Genomic DNA, 18,402 nt, shown 5'->3' on the forward strand with positions numbered 1-18,402 from the left:
GGGTTGGGTTGGGTTGGGTTGGGTTGGGTTGGGTTGGGTTGGGTTAGGTTAGGTTAGGTTAGGTTAGGTTAGGAGACAAGAGGACAGGAATAGGATAGGATAGGATAGGATAGGATAGGATAGGACAGGAATAGGATAGGATAGGATAGGATAGGATAGGACAGGAACAGGATAGGATAGGATAGGATAGGATAGGAGAGCCTGACTAGACCAGTTTGGGTCGGCTCAGGAGGTGCAGCATAGAAAGGGTTCCTCTAACGCATGCAAACCCTTTCTGACCTATTTTCTACGGAGCGGTGGCCTACAGCAGAGCAGAATCAGCTGTCATGGCAACATGCACTTCACATCTCAGCACCCATCATCATCACCATCATCATTATCATCATTATGATTATCATCATCATTATCAATGGCGCTCCATAGCAAGGGGGAGAAACAAGGGAACATGCCGCTACAGTTCATCTTGTCATTTCTGGGGAGGCTCATGCGAATGAAACAAAAAGGAGGGTGGAGATGAGGCCTAAGAAAAGACTTGGCAGAGCAAATGTAGTTATGTCATGTGTGTGGAGTCATTCTCAGTGTTTTCTCCCTGCTCCTGCTGACACACCACCTCCACCTGAATGCATGGCAGCAGGCAGCGGAGGAGAGATGTGGAAACAAAACAGCGGAGTTGTGACTGTGTGAGAGCGACCAACAAAAAAAAAAAAGAGGGGGGGTTAAAAACAGAAGGGAAGAGGAAGTCATACTTTGGGCAACGGCGTTTCGGATGACCGGACTTTCTTGGGAGATATCTGTGAAGAGAGCAAGAGAATTATTTTCTTGTTTCCCCCTCTTCAGAGATATCTCCTGTGGCATATTGCTGTTCTCTCTTACAGGACTTATGTGGATGTCTGATCATGTATTTTCCTGTCAGCAGCACCTGTAAGTGGTTCCTCAGAGACTAATATACAAGTTAGCTTGATGATTAATGCTCACACTGGTGCTTTTAGTCTCATTGTTTTAGATTTATTCAAATGCAACCAAGTGCTGCAGTGCTTTATGTCAACTTTCAACATCAAGAATGAGAGATTAGCTTAAAAGTGACATGTTTATGGGCCAAGTGTTCTTTGAGTATTATCAAGGTGAATAAAAACGGTGTAAGCAGGTGTTGTAACACACACAGAAAAGGCTCCTAGGTCTCAAAGCTGAAAGGCAGTGGGTCACACATGCAGTATGATGGGACCACAGACAATGGAAGATATATAAAACACCACATTTTAAGCAGTGCCCCACGAAGACCCACGAGGCCTTGTTCAACCTCCAATACCTACAGTATGCAAGAGAAGGGCCTGGAAACATTCATACGTTCTGCTACAACCCAGAAAAAGGTGCACAGAAATACTAATGGTGTGTAAATGGCTATAATTAGCTACAGCCCTTTTCAGTGGATCAAATGTGTCGATGTGATATGTTAAGAAGAACCAATGAACAACAACACATCAGAGGAGACACTCAGAAGGTTCAGAGACAAGGGGAGACACACAATCACAGTCACAGTGGAGAGGTAAAAGGGAGAAATCACAAAGACAAATGAAAAAAAGATGAAAAGAAACATCAGTTTGCGTTGGGGTGTCTGAGATTGTGACATTATCTAATGGATAAGTCAAATGAGGCAATGTCTTTAAAGCTGCATTAGGTACTTTTTGACCAGCAGGGGGCAGAGAGTCTATGGGTTAATCAAGTGTTTATGGTTTACATTTGTCTACTGACATATACAGCAGACACAGAGCAACATGAGTATCCTATAGTTTGATCTTTACTCTTCACAATGACTACAGCATAGGGCAGTTGTGTTCTACAAACCTTTAATATGTTACAAGATGATAACTGTAAAACTCTGAGGATCATTTGGCAGAGGGACCTACAGTGTGATCTGCAATGACAAATGGTTAAAAAATACTACCAAATGGGGCACCCAGTAGCTCAGTGGGCAGAGTCCCATGCACAAAGACACTGTCCTTGCTACAGCAGCTATGGGTTCAATTCCAGTCTGCAGCATTTTGCTGCATGTCATCCCTGCTCTCTCCCCCTTTCACGCTTAGTCTATCCTATCTCACAAAGGCATAAAAAGACAAAATAATAATCTTAGGAAAACACTATCAAACACCTGGAAATACGTGGGGGAGGCCTGGGGGACATTTTCTCAGTTTAAGTTAATACATAGGTTTTATTTTAAGTCTATAGGATTCTTTTTTTTTTTTTTTTAAGATATTTTTGGGGGCATTTTTAGCCTTTATTTGATAGGACAGACAAGTGTGAAAGGGAGAGAGAGAGAGGGAGTGACATGCAGCAAAGGGCCACAGGCTGGAATCGAACCCGGGCTGCTGCGGCAACAGCCTTGTACATGAGGCGCCTGCTCTACCACTAAGCCACCGACGCCCCGTGTAGACAGAATCCGGGATGGACGTAGCCACCATGACGTCAACTATTGGTTTGTGGACTCCTGTTTCGATGCCTCAGGTTTGGCATCTTCACATTGCTATCTTGGACTTTTGGAGCCGGAAGTGACCCGAGGGAATTATATGTGGATGAGAAGGTGGAGCTATGGAAGGGAGGGCGGTGGCCCTAAGTGAGAGCCCGAGGTGGCAGCCTGTAACTCAAAGTGGCCATGACCTTAATTATGCATAACTTAAAGCCTTAATAAAAATGTTAACTGGTGAGTTATATAAAAATTCACCTCCCACAGAGTTATCATTAAGACCAAAACTGTTTTTTGTATCAGGCTATAAAGCATTTTTTTCTGCTGTAAAGTCGGGCATTTTAACATGGGGGTCTATGAGAATTGACTTGTTATTGGAGCCAGCCTCAAGTGGCCAAGAGAGGAACTGCAGTCACTGGTACTAAAGTGTTGGCTTCACTTTTCATAAGTGGAGGTTCCTGCTTTATTTACATAGAATTTAGGGTGTAAACTTGTTCACCTATTCTAGGAAAGTTAATAAAATACATAGGGAAGTGGTTAGGTTCATAACAGTACTTGTATTGCCAAAATGATACCTACTGGGGTACCAAAAATGTCAAAATATGAGTTTGTAGTGATAAATATAGGATTTATTACAGCTGCCTGAATGATCCCCACATTATGAAGAAATGCATCCTCCCCAGATCTTAAAAAATGGATGGAATTTATGTTTGAAATTGTATCTTATTAACATGTTAGACAGTTGAACAAGGTGAGAACTTTAAGAGGTCATGGGACCACTGTTTTTGTTTATAGCATTACTGGGACACTGTGATGATTTGGCTGTATTGCTATGATAGCTAGATATCAACTTTGGTTTATCTTAATATGTGAATTTTCCACAGGCCTTTGGATACTGTACAAGTAATGGTACTTATACTGTCTGTGCATGTTTAAATAAATAAAAACTTTGATTACAAAAATGACGCAGGTCTTTTTTATTGCAGGTATGACATGCTAAAATGTAGTGTTGTATTAGCACAAATATAAAAGAGTAATGAAGTCAGCAAATGGACTCAGTTACATAGTTTAAAATTTGCTTACATTAGTCACCAAAAGCTACAGAACACACAGTATCGGAGCCAGTAAAACTGGAGCAGCTAAACCCCTCAGTGCACTGAACTGAGAAAGGGTTCATTTCACTGCTTATGAATTCAACATTTAATTTGTGTTATTTCTTCTATTAAAATTTATGCAGCCTCTGTGGTTCTCAGTGAGTTTAGCAGTACGAGGGAGTCATTCAATGCTACTTTAATATCACAAAATTGCTTAATGCAGGTTTAAAGCAGCATAATGTTCAAAGATATGACTAGAATTTCATACACTAAGGCAATTTGAGTAGTGTGAAGTGGCCAGATGGCACCGGAGAATGATCTATTTTGCCTCCGAAGACAGACAACAGAACAGAGTGTAACAAGTGGAGGATGGAGTGGTGAGATACAGCGACACTGAAGTGAAACACAGAGTGGGAAGGAAAAGATAGAAAAGTTAAAAAGAACAACGGTGGGGACAAAAGGAATGAACAGATATGAGTACAAACAGACAAAGAAAGCAGGGGTGTGGGTGAAAGCTGGGGAGAAGGGCAGAGAGTCACAAAGATGCAACAAAGGTGAGGTGAGCAATAAGACAGAATATGATAATGATTTGTCCCCTGTGCTCAGGCTTTAAGCCCTCTGTCCTTTCACACTCTACCTTCATTGGTGCCAGCTGGATGGGGGTGATGTAGGAGGGGTCCACCATGGGCTTGGGGCGGTTGGCAGTGTCCGCCAGGAGGCTCTGCCATTGCTGCGGCAGCCCGGTGAACTTCTGCTCCCGCGGGTCGAAGCCCGTGTGGACCCGGTGTTCAAAGTTAGACGGAGCTGAGATCTCCAGCCGTTTCTTCTTCTTCCCAAACATGCTGGAAAACCCTGGCAAACCTGGAAAACCAAAGAAGATAGCTGTCGATTAATAGTCTGAATGCAACATCGATCATGATCGATTAAATACAAAAATGAAACCAATGCATTGCATTTATGCCTGGTTCACACTACATGACATTTTTGTCTGTTCCGACCGTCACTATGTCACATTACCCGATTGTGGAGTCATAAAATCATGCCGTGACTTGGCCGTCGGACATGACACACTACATGATGGTCCACACCAATCATCCCCATTTGTCTTTCACAACGTGTGTGATGTCATCGGATTAGTCTTGTCCTGTTTTTATTATAAACATTATATCTGTTCATGTATCAGCTGCAATGTTGTTGTAATAACATAAAAAGTGCCACCAGATGGCAGGAGCTACATCTGAAGTACCACATGCAAGTCACTGAATCCTCCACAAGAAGTTCCTGCAAATGTTTCACAATAAAAGCCTTTTTAGAAAATGGAATTCCCTCAACTGAAGTTATAAGGGGCTTTTAATTTGAAACAGATACCGGAAGTGTTGAGTTTGAAATGACAGCGCAATGCATTAACTTTATCAAGGCAAACGGGAGCGGATAAAAAGTAAAAATATAAAGATACAGAGGGATTAATAAATAACAGTTCGTTTATAATGTAGTCTGTTTCAAATGAAGCTGGTAGCCTCTGCAGCTGTGGCAAGTAAAAGCCACTATTTTTTAATTTTCTTACTTTATATCTCCATTATAAAGAACATCGTTTGCTAGCTTGATGCTAATGGCAGTAATCAAGGGGATGACAAATTGCCTCTGCTGTTTCACACCATCAATTTTCCCTTTTCACTCTGTGTGGTAACGTCCCTAGAGGAAATATCTAAAAGGCTGGGGTGTCGTTGTCGTACAGTTGTCTACGGCAGCAGATTGCTCTGTGTTCCTATTGGTCAAAGTGACGGCTGTGACAGGAGAAGTCATGAACAACAAAAAGAAAATCAAACATGCTACACTTTCTGTTGGAACGTCGCAAGGCGTCCCAGACGTGGCGTCGGTTGTCGTCTACTATGAAACACTACAAGATGAAATGATGGATTATCGCGTACAACTCTTATTGTCGTTCACACTCAGAGCCGACACCGTACGACGGGCTGATATCGTGTAGTGTGTACCCGGCATTAGTGTGGACTTTATGCTGAATACTCTTATTTTGAAGGGCAGTGCATGCTCTTGCCTATTCAGATATTTTTGCACTGTGACCTTGAATGCATTCGTTTATATCTAACTATATACAGAGGGTGTGACACTACATCAGGTTGAGTGGATGCAGTGTGTTAGTGTGTTATTAATACAGTTTGTATCACAGCATTATCAAACGTGCACTTTTCCTCCAAAGTACAATACAACCTAATGCATGCATTACGTGTTTTGTTGCAGAGCACAAGAAAATTCATTTCAGAGTTTTGACATTTAATTACTACGGACTGCTTAAGGAGTTCTGATTAATGCTTAATGGTCCTTCCATGACTTCTATGTGGTGAATGCAGCTGATGGAGTTCCCTCCTGCTAGACTTAACGAACAAACCTGAAAGAGTTCCAGAAAACTTGCCTCTCTCAAGTAAAAGTAAAGAATATTTTGTTGAGATCTGGTGTGCAGCAACACTTGAAGTTGTCTAAATATGCCTGAGGATCTATCGATATCTCCCGAAGCATGTCTCACCAGACTTTCAATCCAATACTGAGCCGTACAGATGGCACACCGTGGTGCACTGCATGGTGAGGAACGTCTACAGCATGAAGGTATTAGCATTTTTATACAACAGCAAACTGCATTACATTTAAAAGCAGGCAATAATGAGAAATATAATTGAACTGATAATCACCATGGTTATTATAAAGTCTTAAGTACAGCAATCAATTAGGCTTTGCTTGCTATGCCTGCAGGCTGCACAGCTGAAGTATCCTACATAAGTCAGACTGATTGGCTGTAACTACCAGTTTGAAGTTTTGCGTTGTGCTGTGCTGTTCTGTACTCTGCTGCTCTGTAGCATGCTAAGCTCAGCCCTCTAATGCTGCAGGATACAAACAAGGAAAGAACAAGCAAAAATGTCCACTTTGGTTACGTAACATAAACATCAGGGGAAAAAAACGGATGCACTGAAGCGAAGAGAAAGAGACGATAAACGATGCCAAGTTTGGATTGTTGTTGTTTTTTTTTATGTAAGGTTTGATAGTGATTTAGATATGAAGCCACAGCAGCTGCTCCTGCTTGTGCTTCTACTCCAGCACCGAGAGAAACTGTTTGGAAATCCTGTTGTGGTATTGGTGGTTTGGGCGGATGCATGATGTCCAGTCATAGGAACAAAATGTCATGATGTTGTTGGTGTGGCTGTGAATGGACTCTATTGTGTCGCTCCTTTCTAGGAGGCATTGTCCTCAGAGGAAAACAAAGTCATCCTTCTTCCTCTTCCCCCGTCTTATTTTCTGTCTCTCCTTCTGTTTTGGCTTTTGCATAGATAATGTTTGCTGTGCCAGTCCACACCAAACATTCATTTATTTACATAGGTGTGTAGTACGTGTGCACTGTGCACAAAACAAGCAGGAAACCCTCACTTAAGTGAACACATAGGAAGGTCTCTGCAAAACCACTTCAGACTTTACTGTCTAGACTGTCTTAGAGAATAAAAGCATATGGTGCCCCTGTATATGAAAACATACATTAATTTTTCATTTGCACAGGCTGTCATAATAACTTGGAGAAGACTGTGTAAGTAAACAAAAGTGGCTTCTCGTTTAGCCGACAACCTGGGACAGCTGTGTACGAAATCACTCACTACTCACTATATATTGATTTTGCCATTTTGTAGTGCTGTCTGAATGTATACTGAGAATTATTTTACCCCATATAGTGGGCTCACAATGCATTGTGAAAAGTAGTCTACAACTGATGATCACTAACCAAGCAACATATCCCATCATGAACTGCACTGAAGGAACGTACAGACTGTTTGAGATGGACACAAGTGTAAAAGCCACTTAAGCACATATTCATATTTGGTAAAAACGTCTGTGTCGATATGACATATCATTCAGGTTCTGACAGTATTTTAGTTTACACAACTTTCTGTATATCTTGAATAGTGTTTCCCTGCCTCATGTGAGTACTGTGGATCTTCAGAAAAGGAACAGAAACATGAGTAAAAACCAAGACTCCTTATAAACTAAGTGGCGTAGGAACTGTGGTTATGTTGAAACACCAACTGCAAGAAGAGATGGACAAGAGCAGAGAGAGCAGCTTGACTGCAACCTGTTGTACATGTTTAATTTTTGATGATATGGTGAAGTTTGTTTTACCATTTCTTAACAGGCATTTTTCGAACACAACCTGTGACCCCACAAAAATAATGTAGATACCAATGATGTGTCCTTTGCCTTTGGAAGTAACACTACTGTAGGTTACTACTGTAGGTAGTAAGCTAATTAAACTAGCCGGGCATGCTAACATTTAAAAGTTATGTCAGAACAGATAAACGCGCTGTTTATCCATTTCCTCTAACGTGTCTTTTTGTATAGACTAACCTGGAAATGAGTTAGCATTTTACCGATCACACTTCCCTCGTCTTTAAGTCAGTGGGTTTTTTAAGCGGGTTTTTGGTTAGATGCCTGAAATAAGGTCTGTGGTTAACACAAGCTTACGAGACTTTCACGTTTTGTACTAGCTCTCTAGTTCTTGTTCGTTTTGTTGTGGCTAAATGAGACTACAGAACGTCATGATGCCAATTCGCGCCAAACAAGGCTATACAGTCTTGTTAAGGAGGTGACGTTACGTCATGTTACCGTAGTGTAGTTCGTTTATAGCCTAACGTTAGCTTTTTACTTCTAGCGATTGCATTAAGGTTTCAATAGTTCATTTTCGGCACTAATCCAGAGTCCAACGGAAAAATCCTATAGGCGTTTTTGACGAGGGAACCAAAGCCATGCTAAGTTCCATGTTGGCCGACAGAGCTATCCCCGGAGCACCCTACAGTTATTATAGTTTTGTATTTTCCATTATAATTTTTTTTATTTCATATTTAATTGTTTTTTCCAAGTCAGCTTAGTTTCAGTTAGTTTTGAGAGTTGATTTGCTTGTTTCAGTTTAGTTTTTATTGTTTATAATTTTTCAGTTTTAGTTTAGTTATTAGGTTCAGTATAAAAAACACATTCACAGATGCCTCGCCAAGGTTGTTGTGTTGACCACTTTGACCTTAAGATTGTCCTGTGTAGTTTTATCCTTTTTTCCCTAGCTGTGTGAGTACAGAACATCCTTTCAGTTTGTTTTTGTGTTTTTCTTGAGTCTAGTTTTTAGTTTAGTTTCAGTTATCTATAACAACTTCTCCATGCATACCACTTTAAAATGCGTACGTGTCTATATGTGTATGAAAATCAGCAGAAGATTTAGCAAACAATCAGTTGTTGAATTAGAGACAACAAACACGCTGGTTAGTTGAAATTTAAAATGTGAATGAAGTCAGTTCTAGTTGTGAAAATGATTAACTCTTTTGTCTTGGCAGTACCTCCCGCGTAGCTGCAATGACAGAAGTCACCAAGGAGTCTATTTCTAAATGTAACTTCAAACAGGCAAAGCAAAAAAATTTAATCATAGAAATCTCTCTCAATTATTTCCTTTGCTGCCCCGCAGGAGAGCCAGACAGACCAAATTAGTGGCCTAAAACAGGAAAGATGGAGAGATAGACTGATGGGAGAAGGAGGGAGAGAGGAAAGGGGATGGGTGGAGGCAGAAGACGAGAACAGCAGCAGAGCACGGTGGGAAAGTTAAAGGGAGACAGAGAAATGAACGGATGAAGAAAAGAGATGAGACAAAAATGTAAAGAGTCACGCAGGGAGGATGGAAGCTGAGCAGGCTTAAGGCTTTTGTGATGCATACAGCAGCACAATCATAGCACAACAGATTATTATGCAGCACACTGCTGCCTTTAGAAAGCTCAATACTGGATCAAAAAGGTGTTAAGTCATAGATAGAAACCCTGTGCCACAGGCATGTTTACACAACTCTGCTTTCTACGCTGCATTCACTGTCAGCCTCAGGTTTACACTGTAAAGACCCAGGGATGTATTGCACCAGTGTGAGTAAAAATATGCCTGTTTTTTGGCAAAAAAGAAAAGATAGAACAGGTTTATGTAGAAATTAAAGCAAATCATTTTAAAATTATCATGATGTAATCTTAATTCAAGTGTGCAAAAAATTACTAACTATATTATTACATAACTACTGACTATAATATTAAGATATTACATATACATAGCTTTTTATGTAACTATCAAACGACCCTTTCAACTGAATTGCCTATTTAAAGGTTTTGCACAATTAGCCCAGTAAATCCTACGAGTTTACAACTGCACTTACTGACATTTCCTAATTCATGCAAGTGGATTAATTGAAATTACACATTAATTTATGAATTCTTTCTAGTGGTGCATTCAGGTGCTGAAGTGAAGGTCTAATAGCAGAGCTTCATCAGTCAGTGGCCACGTGGCATCGCTTTCATATGCTATGATATTTGAAATTCAACAGGAAATGTAAACAATTATCAGACAGTTGTACTGAATGGACATCTGACCCAACATGAAACTAAACATCTAATAATACATGATATAAGTGTTGAGAGCTGAGAGTTATAAATGTTTAAAGTTTATTACCTGAACATTTCATTTTTAAAAACTGAAACAAAACTTACAAAAACAAAATATCACAAAAGCTAAAATATGTCGGCATTTGTTGGGAAATGACTGGCACTATAAAAAGGCGTCAGAACATAATAGCTATTGTAAGATGTATGCGACATTCAGAGTACCTCTATGACTCAGAGTTTGAGCTGAGATTGTCTACACACGGCTCTCAACATGAAGGTGGCTGAGCTAATGTGCTAACAGGCCAAACAGCACTAATGACGGCAATAGTACTAACAGAGCTAACAATGGTATTGTGTAGGGAAGGTGGAGTAGGCATTAAACTTCTAAAAAGACACCGTTCCACTTCCTTGGGTAGGGGCAACATTATCAGCGGAAACCATCGTATGAGTGCAGTGCAGAGCGGCGGAAATTAGCTAGTCCAGTGGTTCCCAACTGGTCCAGCCACGAGGTCCAGATTTCTCCATAGTCATCAGTTCAAGGTCCACACAGTTTAATATTTAGCATCATACTTTAGCCATGTCGTCAAGCTAGTTTGCTGGGTGGAAATCCACTGTACTTCAAAATAAAGTGTTTTGGGGTTTTTTTTACAAACCTGAAACAGTTGCGAGTCACTTGCGGTCCATTCAAGGTCAAGGTCAAGGTCACATTTATTTCTATAGCACATTTAAAAAGACAGAAGTCACCAAAGTGCTTTACAAGAACACTGTGAAAATTACAATACCACATAAATAGAATGATAAATACCAAAATATAAAAACGGATACAAAATACAAAAACAAAAAACAAAAAAGACAACAACATCAATTACACATTAAAAAAAAAAAAAACTCTCAGAATGGACCCGCGACCCACTTTTGGACCATGACCCACCAGTTGGGAACCACTGAGTTAGTCAGTTGGATACAAACAAAGGGACTCTGACTCACACTAACATGTATTTGTTGTCCAATAAATCAAATCGTATTTTGGCCACCATTATAAAAGGTCAAACAAGGTCAATCATGACTCTTCCTATTGTGAATCTTTGATCCATGGAGGTTTTAAATTTGTAGAAAACAAATATACAATTACAATCTAAAGTCTACAAGACAAGCCAGAACTCACAGGCGGGGCCGTTGGGAGAAACACTACTGTGCATATTCAGTAGGGGCGTATACCCCTGAAGTAAATCCTGAAGCTAGAAATTTTTTTGAAATATGCACCAGACGAGCAATTCTCATTGTATACTGAGATCCAGATCTTATATTACATCCAATAACAGAATACACCAAGAGGGAGCGTGTCTTACTTCTCTGCCTCAGGACGCCATTGCTCCACTAAATCTTTACATAACAGCAAATTGTTGTTTGCTGATATATTAAACATCCAAAACTACATTCACAACTATGGTGGAAACATCCAACAGAGAGGTAGGTCATTGAGGAAACACATGATTGTTCTTTGTCTTTCCCCTGGTGCATCACATGGTCTGATTCACAAAAACACATGACTTAAATACTCCCCACAGGTATCCTCCCTTAGTTAACCAGCAAAAACAAAAGCCTAACAATCCTTAGCTCTAATCTTTTCCATTTTGTGCTGAGCTATAAATCTCTTATGCAATGCAGACATATCAGCAACCCTTTCCACTCTTGGCTGATGTCCACCTAAACCTCCACAAATCGACCCAAGGTTTCTGACCTTGTTGCTATTTTCAGCGCATGTACACAAAGTGGCTTCTGCGAGATGAAGCACTGACACGTAGACATAATGCTGATTGGAAATGACATTCCAAAACAAAGTCAATAAAGACAACGGCAAGGATGAGGCTGAACAACAGCTCCTGGGAGAGGAAGACCGACAGAAGGCGACGCTCAAATATTGTGTAAATATCGACGACAAAGTTGCCGTCTGCAGTCACCGCACTGCAACACACAGTGACTAAACTGGGCCTGATCGCAGCCGTGCACTGAATCATCAGCTGACACATGCAGTAGCTGAAGCCCTTGTTACCTTAGAGCAATGGACAAACAAAAACAAATCCTGTAATGCCACATCCAACTAAGACCACAACTGAAGCGCAGAGGATAATAAGACTGAGTCCAAAAACTTTAAGTGGTAAATCTGCCAGGGTTTCCTGTCAACTGAGTTGAGCTCAACAAGAGGGATTTTTTAATTCAACTTGTATTTTATGAGACATAAAAATGTTTTTGGGACATCCTCCTCCACCCTCTCTGTGGTCTGTAAGCAGCCATAGTGAAGATGGAAACCCCTGACCTAGATGGTACATCTTGGGAATGAGATTATTAAAGGCTAGCAGGGCTTAAGTCGTCTAGGCCAGGCTCAACTGCTAAGAGACACAACAACACATGCACGTACACAAACACACCACCGAACACATGTACGGCAGCAGATGGAGGTGCATGCACAGCCCAAACTTACTCCTGCAGAGCTTTTAGCAGCTGCCCTCTCACTACAGTGGAAACAGGTTTGGACTGAGTTGTACTTTAAGTGTAGAGGCCCCTGGGAATTGCCTCCATGCAGAGGCCAGAGGAACGACTTACTGCGCAACTCCTCCTGGCTGCCACATAAGCACCTCTTGAGCTGTAATTTATGGGCAGATTGTAAAGCACTTTGTGAAGTTTCAGACTAATGCCTGCAAGGTTATTCTGCCAAAGAGTAACAGTGTCACTCTGATGAGAAATTGCACCTGGTAATATATGGCAGAGATTATGGAGCTCCATTATTCTGGGTGTGTGTAAGGCTGGAGTGAGCTGTGACTGCATCAGCTGTGAGCGTGTTGTATGTATTCAGTCATAATCCACAGCTCTGAGGGAGCTGAGGGAAGCTAACTAAATGTATATCGCTCTGCCACAGAAATACATAACATGTGAACACTTTTTTATACTACTGGGGCTGGGTAGCGGTAAAACCTTTAAAAAATCAACAGAATGAATGCAGTCCCAAAACTGCTCTGAACAAACGATACCTGCATTCGATCCTTTTTGTACCCAGATCTAGAAAAAAGGTACAGCATCACTCTAAGGGAATTGATACTGGTACTGGTATCTTTTTTTTTTTAATGATACCCAGCCCTAGATACTACGCAGGAATTTTTGGCTACTGTTCACCAGCAAAAGTAAAAGTGAAAGCCAACCATTTGGCGTTTGGACTCGCTATATTTGCGCTTTTCAATGCTGTATCAGCAATTTTCATAGCTTCCTCTTGGATGCTGACCTCACCTGCACACCGTGCCCAGAAATGTCCCGACCACAGCAATACAAGAAGAAAACTAGAATTACCGCCCCGCAGTTGTTTGCTGCCACGAACCACTCACGCTGTGCAGTTTATATCCATGTCAGTGAAAACATGGATGCTTCACACACATCTTCAACCCAGCAGCACAGAAGATCAAGGTGGGTACCCAAGATTAGTGTCACCAATTCAGTTTCAAACTAAATGTCCCTCCTTCTGTTCCTGAGATATGACGCTGAGTAATGGCCAGAAAAGTGTTTTTGCAGAACATTATGATGTCACAGTGAAGCTGACCCTTGACCTTTTGGATATAGAATGTCATCACATGTCATTATTTTATCCTATTAGACATCTATGTGGAATTTTGTCATAATTAGTGAAGAATTCTTGAGTTATAGCTAAAAACATGTTTTGTGAGGTCACAGTGACCCTGACCTTCAACCACCCAGTTCTAATCAGTTCATTCTTCAGTCCCATTGGATGTTTGTGTCAAATTTGAAGAAATTCCTTCACGGCTTTCTCGAGATATTGTATTCACGAAATGACACATGTACAAGGTAACAGTGACCTTGACCTTTGACCACCAATGAGTCCAAGTTAAGGTTGGTGCCAAATTTGAGTAAATTCCCTCAAGTTATTTTTGAGATATTGCATTCACAAGAATGGGACAGACGAGGTCACAGTGACCTTGACCTTTGTACACCACATTCTAATCAGTTCATTCTTGAGTCCAAGTGGACCTTGTGTCAAATTTGAGGGAATTCCCTCAAGGCCTTCTTGAGATAAAGTGCTCACGAGAATGAGAAGAGTGCAAGGTCATAGTGACCTTAACCTTTGGCCACCAAAATCTAATCAGTTTATCTTTAAGTCCAGGTTAACATCTGTGCTCAATTTGAAGAAATGTCCTAAAGCTGTTTTTCAGATATCGTGTTTACAAGAATAGGACAGACGAGGTCACAGTGACCTTGACCTTTGAGCACCAAAATCTAATCAGTTTATCGGTGGGTCCAAGTGGATGTCTGCGTCAAATTTGAAAAACTCCCTCGAGGCGTTCATGAGATAAAGTGTTCACAAGAAAGGGACAGACGGACGGGTGGACAACCCGCAAACATAATGCCTCCGCTTGCACAGAGGCATAACAAGAAAACACAGGCAGAGGGTTGAGTCTCTGCAGATAAATACACCACCACACACTTCTGGTGGGTCAAAAGTGAAAGGATTACTTTTGATTAAGTCTATACATTGCGTTTTCTTTGGGAAATCCTGTCCAGAATATTTTTAAATATGTAAAAGAGATCCATCTTGATGTTACTGTCACATTCAGCCTGTCGTCACAAGACGCATTACATAACCACATGTACACATACACACACTGTGAGTTTATAAAACTGTGCACACATAACACAGAGATGCTCGGCCACGCATGGACACACAAAGACGCATTATAAGATCACACATGCTCAACATACACACTAACACTCTGACACAAACATACTTAAAGGGGCTACTCGTCCCAGGGCAGAGATCCTGACTCCCAGGCTGATTTGTCTTAGAACCATCTGTCACCATCTGAGCCTCCACAGGCATTTCCCCTTTTGTACAACACCAGAACACACACACACACACGGACACTTTCACTGGAACCTGCCTCACACTACAGGAAAACAGAGGCTCTATGCATGTGTGTGTTTGTATATACTGTGTCTATTTTTGGTTCCCTAGCACATGCTAACGCTCTGCAGCAGCATGACGTATTCATGTGTTTTCCCAACACCACATTAATTTTGCATCCTTTAGATTGTAATTTAGAAGCATCATTTGTTATTGAGATGCAGAGCATTCACTCATGCACAAATATGCAAATATGTTTCATACATAATTTAAAATGCAACATGAAAAGGACACAAGTTCCTTCTGATAAACAAGTTGAGGGAGGGGCAAAGTTCTCTGCTTCGTTTGCCGCTACAGGGAAGAGGAGGAATTCCTAATTTAATTGAAAGGTCAAATGTTTCACGAAACCAAAACCTGATTTCTGCTCAAGGTATTATCGTTTCCCCAGTGTTCTCGAACGCAGCTTTACTTGGTTTTGAGTGACAGAAAAAATGCACAAAGTGATGCGAAATGTGTTCCTCATCAATAGTGTCTTGGTTCTGTTATCCGTCGCCTCTTTTGTCCTGCCCTGCTTTGTTGTGTGCTGTTCAATTCTGTCCCATTTGCATTCACTTGTTCTCTCCAGACCTTGTTCCTTCAGATGATTTAATTGGCTCAAAAACTGTTTACACAGACATGCATTTCACCTCCCATTCCCCGTAGATGGATCTGTGGAGCAGTAAACAACTCCAGCTGAAGAAGAGGCTTTTTATCATTCGTGCAGTGTTTACAACACGCTGGGAAGTTTGTAACATCACTCATTCAAATCATGTTTAAAGACTGGGGATGATCAGAAAGCTGCAGCGTGTTAAATCACGGCTCTGATGATGAACATATCTTCCTACATTTTTATCTGAAGCCATACACTCATTAAATCGCTGCTCTTACCTGGCAAAAAACTGACGGTCTCTTTCAACCAATCAAAGTGCTCTGGGTAAGCCATGGTGAGACAGTCCGGGACAATCAGAGCCTCCTCAGATGTTACACTTTGATGTCAAATTGCACTCCCGATAAATCCATTATGCACCCCAATTTTCTCTCAACAAAACATGAAACAGCAAGTCCCCTGCCTGAACCATGATTGCTGAATTAGAAGCCAATGATTCCCCGGAGGAGCGACACTTCAGTGAAGTTATCGAATTGACAAATCAGGTCAGATCCAGGACCCTCTGCAGCCCCCAGCGAGCTGCTACTACTACTCTTAGCCTGCTGCTGCTGCTGCTACAGTATGACTCTCCCTGCCTGCACGCTCTGATAACTCCCAATGTGAGATGCACAGGGCACAAAAAAGTGCCTACGCCAGCAGCCTGGGCCAAGGCACGGCCAGACAGCTTAAGCCCGGACCCATCCCATTTCACTTTCATTGTTTGTCTAACTGGGTTTGACCAGCCGCGTCCCAAACTGAGCACCCTCTGACCTTCACTGTCCTCCTCCCACTTGTCGGTCTGTCACCAGCACCACAAAAAACAACAGAGAGTGTAAGTGTCCTCTGTGTTCCCACAATCCACAGGATGGTGTTTGTGTCCCGGCTGCCCTGTCAAACACACACACATAGACACACACACACACAGAGTCAAAACTGTCTCCCACCGCTGCCAGCATGTGTGGATATCAACTTTGGTGTCAAGTGCTGCACCACCAGGCGCCCGATCACTGCCTCTTTCACAGAGAGGAAGACAGATAGTGTGACGGAGGAGATAAGATGGAAGAAAGAGAAAGAAACAGCTGGTCCAGTCAGCGGCTGTGACAGAGTCTGGCTATTTGCCGATGCTGAGGGGACATTCAGCTGTGGCAGCCAGGGACGAGGCCCTGCACTGAGGCTGTCACGGAGGGAGAGATAGAGTGTGTGATGGTGACGAGAGGGTGCATGGGAAATTACGCACTGCACCTCTGCAAGGCTACGGGCCAAATTACAGTCCAGCAAATTTAATAAAACATCAAACATATTTATTTGGAGAGTCTAAAAAACACAACCTGTGACCTTATTTTTAGCCAATTAGTGAGAGCAGTCTGATTGAACAGTGTAAGAATGTTAGTTGGATCAGAACAGTTTGCGCGATGATGACAAATAGCTGACGTGTCGACGTGTTTATCTTTATTTTCTGAAATCTGACAAAGATGCACAAAGTTGTTGTTTTTTTGTTGTTTTTTTACCTTAAATGGAGTTCAGACTTTTTGTACAGTACCCAGGTTCCACAGAGTTCATGCAGCTCTTACACTGTGTCATCTATCAGCTTTATTCATAGTTGCCAACTCTCCTGATATTCCCAGGAGACTCCAGTTTTTATACTACCCCTCCAATTTCCTCCCTGGGTCACAATCCTCCCGTATTTCTCCTGATTTATGACATATTTTCACATCTTTTTTCCTTTTTGTTATCACAACCTGTTTCTGTATAAGCCCTACAACTCTAAAAGTCTATTATATTTCCTCCCTGTTGGCGCTTCACTCTCTGTCCCTGCAGGGCCGGAGAGGGGCACCTGTCGGACTGCATGAGTTGGGCGCGGCTGCTGGTGGACACCTTGTCTCCATGCTGACCATGCAGCATTGGCTTCAATTCAACAGGTCGCTATCGTGGGGTTTGAGGGGCGCCTTGGGAGTTTGGGGGGACCCAGCTTGCCCTCCTCCACCATGACAGGGTACTCAGCTGTCTTCCGGAGACTATGAGCTTCCTGTTCCACCCCCTTTAGGCATCTAGGACCCAGAGCAGCATGGGCCAGGGAGAACCCTGACACAGACCAAGCCTACAGCCAGGCATCCCTTGCCACTCCTGGCACTCTGATGGAGTACCAGGGGCATGAACTGAAGGCTAAGCCAAATTAAATGTATTTAACATTTATTTATGTATTTATTCTCATTTTTCAAAATTCACCAGAATTCAGGAAACTAAGCTCTGAAACTCACATTTTCCTTTCAGAGGACCCCCAGAGCTCCCAGTTTGGGTTGGCATGTATGCTCATATTGTATGAAATATTCAGTGGCAAGCTAAAACACAGAAACACAAGACAATATGATATACTTTCAGTCCACAGAATTTCCAATTTCTATTTTTGTTTTTGACTGTTACATGTTTTAAAATGAACCACTTTGAAAGTTCAAACAAGAGATTGTCTTTCCTTCACAAATATCAGCACAAATGAGTCGTGAACGTTTGTATGAGAGATTCAAGGCAGAAAACTATTTCTTCTGTGACATCAAAACACCCAAACATTCTGGATATGGCATTACAGGGACGAGGGAAGTCTCCTTTCCAAAAGAAAGCTAAACTGTTTAGTAAATATCCTGTGTTCAGACCAGACTGTTTCATTTTTGTTTATAACATTCATAAAAGACCTACTGCCAACACACATTACTTTATTCATTACAGAGCCGATGGCATAGTGTAGTAAAGACACTGCATGAATATTTCAAGATATCTGATGTATCCCAGTTTGCCACAACACCTAGCAG

The 18,402-nt window shown here is 41.7% G+C and overlaps 1 protein-coding gene across 3 annotated transcripts in view; it reads right to left on the reverse strand.

Annotated features, from left to right (window-relative positions):
- The window catches only part of pak5 (p21 protein (Cdc42/Rac)-activated kinase 5), a 154,836-nt gene that overhangs the window by 65,706 nt on the left and 70,728 nt on the right, over positions 1-18,402 (reverse strand). For 2 of the 3 annotated variants that reach the window (XM_050058803.1, XM_050058802.1), the window contains 2 exons: positions 4,190-4,413; positions 747-791 (listed from right to left, as the gene is read on the reverse strand). In XM_050058803.1, coding sequence (XP_049914760.1) covers positions 747-791; positions 4,190-4,393 — 249 coding nt within the window. In that variant the 5' untranslated portion in view covers positions 4,394-4,413. Of the gene's footprint in view, positions 1-746; positions 792-4,189; positions 4,414-15,840; positions 15,970-18,402 lie in introns of those variants that run through there. The other variant, XM_050058801.1, reaches the window with a different exon arrangement.

This window comes from Epinephelus moara, chromosome 12 (genome assembly GCF_006386435.1).
Source record: "Epinephelus moara isolate mb chromosome 12, YSFRI_EMoa_1.0, whole genome shotgun sequence".
NCBI classification, from domain to species: domain Eukaryota; kingdom Metazoa; phylum Chordata; class Actinopteri; order Perciformes; family Serranidae; genus Epinephelus; species Epinephelus moara.